Source organism: Molothrus aeneus, chromosome 7 (genome assembly GCF_037042795.1).
Source record: "Molothrus aeneus isolate 106 chromosome 7, BPBGC_Maene_1.0, whole genome shotgun sequence".
NCBI lineage: Eukaryota > Metazoa > Chordata > Aves > Passeriformes > Icteridae > Molothrus > Molothrus aeneus.
In genome coordinates, this window is record NC_089652.1 from 38,431,229 (window position 1) to 38,439,230 (window position 8,002).

Below are 8,002 nucleotides of genomic sequence, written 5' to 3' on the forward strand. Positions count from 1 at the left end.
CAGCATCGCCCCAGGAGGAGCCTCCAAAGCACCAATTCCCTGCATTCTGGCCTCCTGGCTCCTCACTCCGTGCAGGGAGCCGAGCTGGTTGCTGCAGCCACAGCCGCTGCAGCTGTTGTGACAACTGTCCCCTGTCCCCTGTCACCTGTCCCCTGTCACCGACACACCCCTCGAGGCTCCGCCCCTCACTCACTGCCGTCAGCCCGGCCCCGGCAGAAACGGAGAAAAAGGATTTTCGGGCTGTGGCTGCCATGGCCTGGCCAGCAGCAGCCTCCAAGTGCCTCTGCTGCAAGGGGCAGCGAGCAGATCCCTGCGTGTGCCCTCAGGGCAGTGCAGGCAGCTCCTGCTCCTCTCCTGTCCCACCCTGTGTCCCCGGCCATGCCAGAGCTCCAGCCCCTCATCCCTGCTGCTCTCCTGTCCCACTCTGTGCCCATGGGCACGGCCAGAGCTCCAGCCCCTCATCCCTGCCCGGCTCCTGTCCCACTCTGTGCCCATGGGCACGGCCAGAGCTCCAGCCCCTCATCCCTGCCCGGCTCCTGTCCCACTCTGTGCCCATGGGCACGGCCAGAGCTCCAGCCCCTCATCCCTGCCCGGCTCCTGTCCCACTCTGTGCCCATGGCCATGCCTGAGCTCCAGCCCCTCATCCCTGCTGCTCTCCTGTCCCACCCTGTGTCCCCGGCCATGCCTGAGCTCCAGCCCCTCATCCCTGCCCCTCTCCTGTCCCACCCTGTGCCCATGGGCACGGCCAGAGCTCCAGCCCCTCATCCCTGCTGCTCTCCTGTCCCACCCTGTGTCCTCGGCCATACCAGAGCTCCAGCCCCTCATCCCTGCTGCTCTCCTGTCCCACCCTGTGTCCTCGGCCATGCCAGAGCTCCAGCCCCTCATCCCTGCTGCTCTCCTGTCCCACTCTGTGCCCATGGGCACGGCCAGAGCTCCAGCCCCTCATCCCTGCCCGGCTCCTGTCCCACTCTGTGCCCATGGGCACGGCCAGAGCTCCAGCCCCTCATCCCTGCCCGGCTCCTGTCCCACTCTGTGCCCATGGCCATGCCTGAGCTCCAGCCCCTCATCCCTGCTGCTCTCCTGTCCCACCCTGTGTCCCCGGCCATGCCTGAGCTCCAGCCCCTCATCCCTGCCCCTCTCCTGTCCCACCCTGTGCCCATGGGCCCGGCCAGAGCTCCAGCCCCTCATCCCTGCTGCTCTCCTGTCCCACCCTGTGCCCATGGCCATGCCTGAGCTCCAGCCCCTCATCCCTGCCCCTCTCCTGTCCCACCCTGTGCCCATGGGCACGGCCAGAGCTCCAGCCCCTCATCCCTGCTGCTCTCCTGTCCCACCCTGTGCCCCCGGCCATACCAGAGCTCCAGCCCCTCATCCCTGCTGCTCTCCTGTCCCACCCTGTGCCCATGGGCACAGCCAGAGCTCCAGCCCCTCATCCCTGCTGCTCTCCTGTCCCACCCTGTGCCCCCGGCCATACCAGAGCTCCAGCCCCTCATCCCTGCTGCTCTCCTGTCCCACCCTGTGCCCATGGCCATGCCAGAGCTCCAGCCCCTCATCCCTGCCCCTCTCCTGTCCCACCCTGTGCCCCCGGCCATGCCAGAGCTCCAGCCCCTCATCCCTGCTGCTCTCCTCTCCCACCCTGTGCCCCCGGCCATGCCAGAGCTCCAGCCCCTCATCCCTGCCCCGCTCCTGTCCCACCCTGTGTCCCCGGCCATGCCTGAGCTCCAGCGCCCCGTCCGTGCCCGTCCCTTGCCCGTGAACCCCGGCTGCTCACACCACTCCCTCCCGGGGCCCGGCCAGGTGGGCAGGTTCTCGGCCCACCGAGCATCCCAGCGCTTCCATTTTCTCACTTTTTTCACCCAGGAGAGCAGGAGAGGGCGCTGCGGTCCTGGGCTGAGCGAGCGCCGCTCTGCAAGGAGGCAAAAGCCAGCCCAAGGTGCTCAAAGCCTTGGGGAGCCTTTCCACCGAAAGTGCGGGGAGTGGTCGCAGACACCGATAGAATTGGAGTGGGTTTGGGTTGGAAGGAGCCCTAAAGCCCGTCCCGTTGCACCCCCTGCCATGGCAGGGACGCCTCCCCTGTCCCAGGCTGGCCCAGCGCTGCGGTGGCCCTGGCTGGAGCAGCAGAGCCACGTCCCCGAGAGGCCGTGCCACCCCAGAGCAGCTGCCAGCAGCAACAGACCCGCAGTATAGGTTGGTACAAGCAACGCTCAGAACTTGCCCAGGCCAAGGAGCAAACAAACAAGTGTGAATGGCACAATGAGGGCTATGTCTGCTGGCACAATGCAGAATTGCCCCGTATTATTTTCACGTTGCCAATAAATAATTGCCTTTATGTAGAACAAGAAAAGCCAAAGCGATATTCAGTGCTGCTGGAGATGTAAAACTAATCCTTTAAAAGGCACTTATGGCTGCAGGAGACCCTGTATAACTCCTTCCTTACCTCCTCTCCCTTGCCAGCAGTCCTCAGCTTTCCCAGATGCTTTCTGGGATGACAAGTGCAAAGCTAAGTCCCAACTCCAGACAAACCTAGAGTAAAACAGTTTAAAAATATTGACTCCACTGCATGGTGCTTACACAAAGGCCCTTCAAAATGGAGAAGGGTAATATCCAGGGGAGACAAAAATAATGGATTAAAACCCGCCTGGTTTTGACAAAATAATCTTTCAAATTTTGCACCTAAACTTAGGATGAAAGTCAGGACACCTGAGAGAGTCTGAGTGGTAGCACTGGGACAAGAGGTGTTCCTGGTGGTGGCCAGGCTCACCAGCTGCACACAGGCACGGGCAGGGGGGTGCCAGCTGAGCTGCTGCCCCTGGGGCCAGCCCAGAGCCCGGCTGTGCCTCTGGAGGTGGCACTGGTCACCCGTGCCCCAAAGCCACCCCGGGCTGGCACCGTGGCCAGCCAGCACCAGCAGCAGTGCCCACTGCTGCCCTGGCCTGGTGGCACCTCGGCACGAGCTGGGACAGGCAGGGGACACCAGGACAGACAGACAGACTGCAGAACACAGCGGGGGTGGTCACAGCTGTCCCTGTTGGTGCCCCTGCCCTGGCAGTGTCACAGCTGCCACGCTGCCAGCTCCTTACAGCACAGCCGGCAGCCAGAGGGGCCCAGCCAGCTCCAGCCCTCCCCTGGTCTCAACGCAGTTACAATGGCAGGGAGGAGAAAGGAGGGTAACCTGGACATCCAGTGGTGTGCATTTAGCAAACTGATTATTTATTTTCCTGCGCTACGGATGCCTGTGCCCCCGTCAAAGCCAAGATGTTAACGTTTCACAGTGTATTATAAATCATGTACAAAAAGAAGAAAAGCAGTGACCTTGTGTTGTGTGAAGAGACACGTTTTGGGGGAGCAAAATAAAGCCAAGCCCAGAGCAAGGGCTCGGTGCATCGGGCGCTCCCCCTCAGTTCACAAGTGCATCATGGACTCGAACTCGTCGATGCGCTGTTTGGTGTTTCCTTTACGGATCCTCCGGTAGGAGATTGTGTTGTACCTGGAGTAGCTGTGTCGGGAGATGTCGTTCTTCTTCCCCAGGCTGGGCGGCTCCCCAGCCTTCTCCAGCGGGGAGTTGCAGCCGGGGCTGCCCGGGGCCGAAGGCTGCTTGTCCCGCTGCTGCGGCCGGGACGCCTCGCTGCTCTCCTTCTTCATCTCGATCACCTGAACCTCGTCCTCCTCGGTGTCCTCATCCTCCTCCGCCTCCTCCTCCTCCTCCTCCTCCTCCTCCCGGGCCGCGTTCCCTCGGGGCTCGGCGCTGCCCGCCGGGGTCTCCGGTGCCTCCCTGCCGGCTGCGGGCACCGTGCCCGTCCCCGCCGTGCCCGTCCCCGCCGTGCCAGCCGGCCCTGCGCGACACGGGGGACACGGGGGACACGGCGGCTGCGGCACCACCGGCTCCTGCCCCCGGACTCGCCATTCGGGATGACACGGGGCCAGGCCGGACCCCAACAGCCGGGCGGCACCCCAACACCAGGGGACAGCTCCCAAAGCCACCCCCTGTCCTGGGAAGGGAAGGGAAGGGAAGGGAAGGGAAGGGAAGGGAAGGGAAGGGAAGGGAAGGGAAGGGAAGGGAAGGGAAGGGAAGGGAAGGGAAGGGAAGGGAAGGGAGCCGTTCTGCATGCAGTGCCCAGCTGTGCCCCGATGGGACGTGTCCCCCCCTCAGCAGTGGCCACCCCCGCTGCCATGGCCATCTCCCATTTGCCCTGTTTGGCATGTCTCTGTGGTTAATGATGCTCTAGTGTCGAAACAAATGGTCTATTCAAGGTTTTGCCTGTGGGGTCCAGAGTATTAATTAGACTAAATTGGTCGGGTACTAAAAAGCTGCCTGCAATTTGGAGATAAAGCGCTGTGGTTGCAGGGCGGGTGCAGGGGGCCCATGAGAGATCCTTTAATAGGTTTTATTGTGTGCTCCTAAAGCAGCACAGCTGGAATATGGATGTCAGCTCTAAATGGGAAAGCTCCACCACTATTCACCTCCTCACAGCCTAGGCAGTTGCTATGAAATATTAATTTGGCCATGACAAATGTTCAGGATATTTTTCCTTTTGTTAATGGAAGAAGGATTTGCTTGCAGGGCACAGCCCATGGCTCATTTAGAGCGCACTGCAAAGCTCAGGGCAGAGCATCACCAGCAGCTCCGGTGCAGCCACTCTTGTCCCAAAGAGCCAACAAGACAGGAGGAGCCTGTGGTGGGAGATGAGGAAAGGAATAATGCCCAGAGCCCCCCTTGGAGAGACGTGGCTGTTATCCTCCACTAACACACCATGGAATACTCCTCCTTTTGGAGAAGAGGCTGCAGTTTCCATAGTGAAATAAATATGTTCATTTCTGTACATACTCAGTACATTTTTAGCTCATGACCAGGACAGTCAGTGATCCCCCTGCAGCCCAACTCACCACAGGAGGTAGCTGAGGCTCCAGCCCTGGCTCCTGCTCATTTCCACCATTTTCACCCAGAAATGAGCACAGCAACACCCAGGAACAGGTGTTCAGGAGAGCAATTTTGTGTGGATACCTGGGCATTGGGGGATTCAACACTTGGTGAATCAGGCAGGAAAAGAATTTGGGGTTTGTGAGCACCTGCAGCCTCACGAGGTTCTCCTCTGAGCATGGAGCAGAAGACAGAGAATCTCCCAACCCCATGAGGCTGTTGGGACCCCCTGCCTGAAGACCCCACAATGCTTGGATGCCCCATGGCCCATGAGACACGTAAAACTCTGTCAGGAAGACACCAGCTGTGGTTTCTAAGGTGCAGCAACTCACAGGTGAGAGATGAGTCACTACTCCCTGGAATAGAAGGGTCTGACCCAATTAAAAAATAATAATAACCACCTGCATCCACTGTCTCTGTGCCACACACCAGTGAAACCCCACATCAGATGGCATTTTGCATTACCTTCCCCTGATCCCTGGCCATTGGTCCCTGCGTCCTGGATATCCGCTGGTCCCTGCTGTGGTGTCCCAGCATTCTCCTCTCGCTTTTCTTTGGAAACACAAAGCACAAGACATGGGCTGACAGAGCAATTAGCAACCTGCAGATCAGCAGGTTTTCAGAGCAGATTTAGAATTGCTCATTTCTTTCGTTATGGTCTTTTCATTGCATCCCTCAAATGCGTCCCAGATTCCAAAATACTCCAAGTCACTGTTACAGCTACCACAGACTGGGAATTTTGGCTAACACACAGCACATCCCATTATTCATCAGGCTATGGATAAAACAGAACTTTTCTTTCCCAACACCTAGAGACAGGCAGCCCCCTACGATACCTTGGCATCGCTGCTGTCCAGCAAAATTCTCAGGAGTGATGTCCTCTGGCAGTGAATTTATATTTTCCTCCAGATTTTCCTCTGCAGGTGAAGTGTCAGGGCTTGTTTCAGCATTTGCGAACGGGACTGTCCCAAGAGATTTTGCAATTTCTTGGAGGCCACCGATGACCTGGAGCGGGCCGTCCTGCGGGGGAAGGCTCCCGTTGCACGCCAGCATGGTGGCAGCTGCGGGCACTTCTTCTGTCATGCTGAGGGCCGTGCCGGGCCGGGGCCCGCTCCTGCCCCGGGGTGGGCAGCTCCTCCTGGCCCCTTCGCCCCAGGGTCTGTCCCCTGCGCGAGTGGCCCTGGCGCGTCCCCTGTGCCCAGCCCCGGCCGCACCATCCGCTGTGCCCGGGGCTTGCCAGCCCAATCAGCACCTCCCTCGTCGCCAGGCTCTGCCCGTTGCATAATTAAATGCACCATTATAATTTACATAAACAAACAATCTGAAGCAAGGAAGCTTTTGTGCCGGCCTGGAGAGCGGGGCTGTGGGCATGTCAGCCCCGCGGGAATAAACAGGAGCTTGTGCTCTGGGCACAATGGCTCTTTGTGTCCCTGCTGGCCACAGGCACAGCCTTTGTTCTGACCCCTAATCCCCGGAGGGTGACCACCTTCCCCAGCCTGCCACCTAACCCGCTTAACATTCCCCAGCGGGTTTGCGCCGGGGAACCGCACAGGGGAACCGCGCCGGGGATGGAAATCACCAGGGATGGAGCTCACCAGGGATGGAAATCACCAGGGATGGAGCTCACCAGGGATGGAAATCACCAGGGATGGAGCTCACCAGGGATGGAAATCACCGGGAATGGAAATCACCAGAGATGGAAATCACCAGGGATGGAGCTCACCAGGGATGGAACTCACCAGGGATGGAGCTCGCCATGGATGAACCACACTATGGATATACCTCACTGTGGATGGAATTCGCCATGGATGAACCTCACCAGGGACACAGCTCACCATGGATGGAGCTCACCATGGATGACCCTCGCTCTGGATGGAACTCACCATGGATGACCTCACCATGGATGAACCAGGCTATGGATTACCCTCGCCATGGATGGAGCTCACCAGGGATGAACCACGCTATGGATGAACCTCAGTGTGGATGGAATTCGCCGTGTATGAACCTCACCATGGATGAACCTCTCTGTAGTTGAACCTTGCTGTGGATGGAGCTCACTGTGCATGAACATTGCCAACGATGAACCTTGCCGTAGATGGAGTTTGCCATGGATGGAGCTCACCATGGATGGAACTCACCACGGATGAAGCTCACCATGGATGAGCCTCGCCATGGAGGAACCTGCATGGTGATTAACCTTGCTATGGGTGGAGCTCACTGTGGATGGAATTCATCATGGATGAACCTCGCCATGGACAGACCTTGCCATGGATGAACCTCAGCATGGATGGAGCTCACCATGGATGAACTTTGCCATGGATGGAGCTCACCATGGATGAACCTAGCCATGGATGGAGCTCGCCATGGATGAACCTCACCATGGATGGAGCTCACCATGGATGGAGATCACCATGGATGAACTTTGCCATGGATGGAGCTCACCATGGATGAACCTCGCCGTGGATGGAACACACCGTGGATGGAACTCATTGTGGATGAACCTTGCTGTGGATGAACCTCGCCATGGGTGAACCTCGCCAGGGACACAGCTCACCAGGGATGGAGCTCACCATGGATGAACCTTGCCGTGGATGGACCTTGCCATGGATGAACTTTGCTGTGGATGGAGCTCACCATGAATGAACCTCACCAGGGATGGAGCTCGCAATGGATGGACCTCATCATGGATGAACCTCACTGTGGATGGAGCTCGCCATGGATGGAGCTTGCTGTGGATGGAGCTTGCTGTGGATGAACCTCGCTGTGGATGACCCTTGCCAGGGATGGAGCTCACCGTGGATGGATGAAGCTCGCTGTGGATGAGCCTCACTGTTGATGAACATCACCATGGATGAACCTCACCGTGCCCTGGGGCACAATGGGTGCACTTTTCCCTCTGGGGAGCAGCCCCAGCAGTGGGACAGGCACAGGCCCTGCATACAGCACAGTGTCACACTGTCCACCCGTGCCTGGCCACACACCCTGGACAGACAGCACTGCTCAGAGGGCCCATGGCTGCCCCTGGAACCCTGGAAGTGTCCCAGGCGAGGTTGGACAGGGCTTGGAGCTGTGCAAGGTGCTGGAACA

At 58.9% G+C, this 8,002-nt stretch overlaps 1 protein-coding gene across 1 annotated transcript; it reads right to left on the reverse strand.

Moving 5' to 3' along the window:
• Nucleotides 1-3,181: 3,181 nt before the first annotated feature.
• On the reverse strand, nt 3,182-6,138 carry ERMN (ermin). Its single transcript, XM_066553322.1, has 3 exons — nt 5,752-6,138; nt 5,381-5,467; nt 3,182-3,830 (listed from the first exon to the last, which is right to left on the reverse strand). The coding sequence occupies exons 1-3, from the start codon at nt 5,996-5,998 to the stop codon at nt 3,400-3,402; spliced, it is 765 nt and encodes a 254-aa protein (XP_066409419.1). The 5' UTR covers nt 5,999-6,138; the 3' UTR covers nt 3,182-3,399.
• Nucleotides 6,139-8,002: the final 1,864 nt, after the last annotated feature.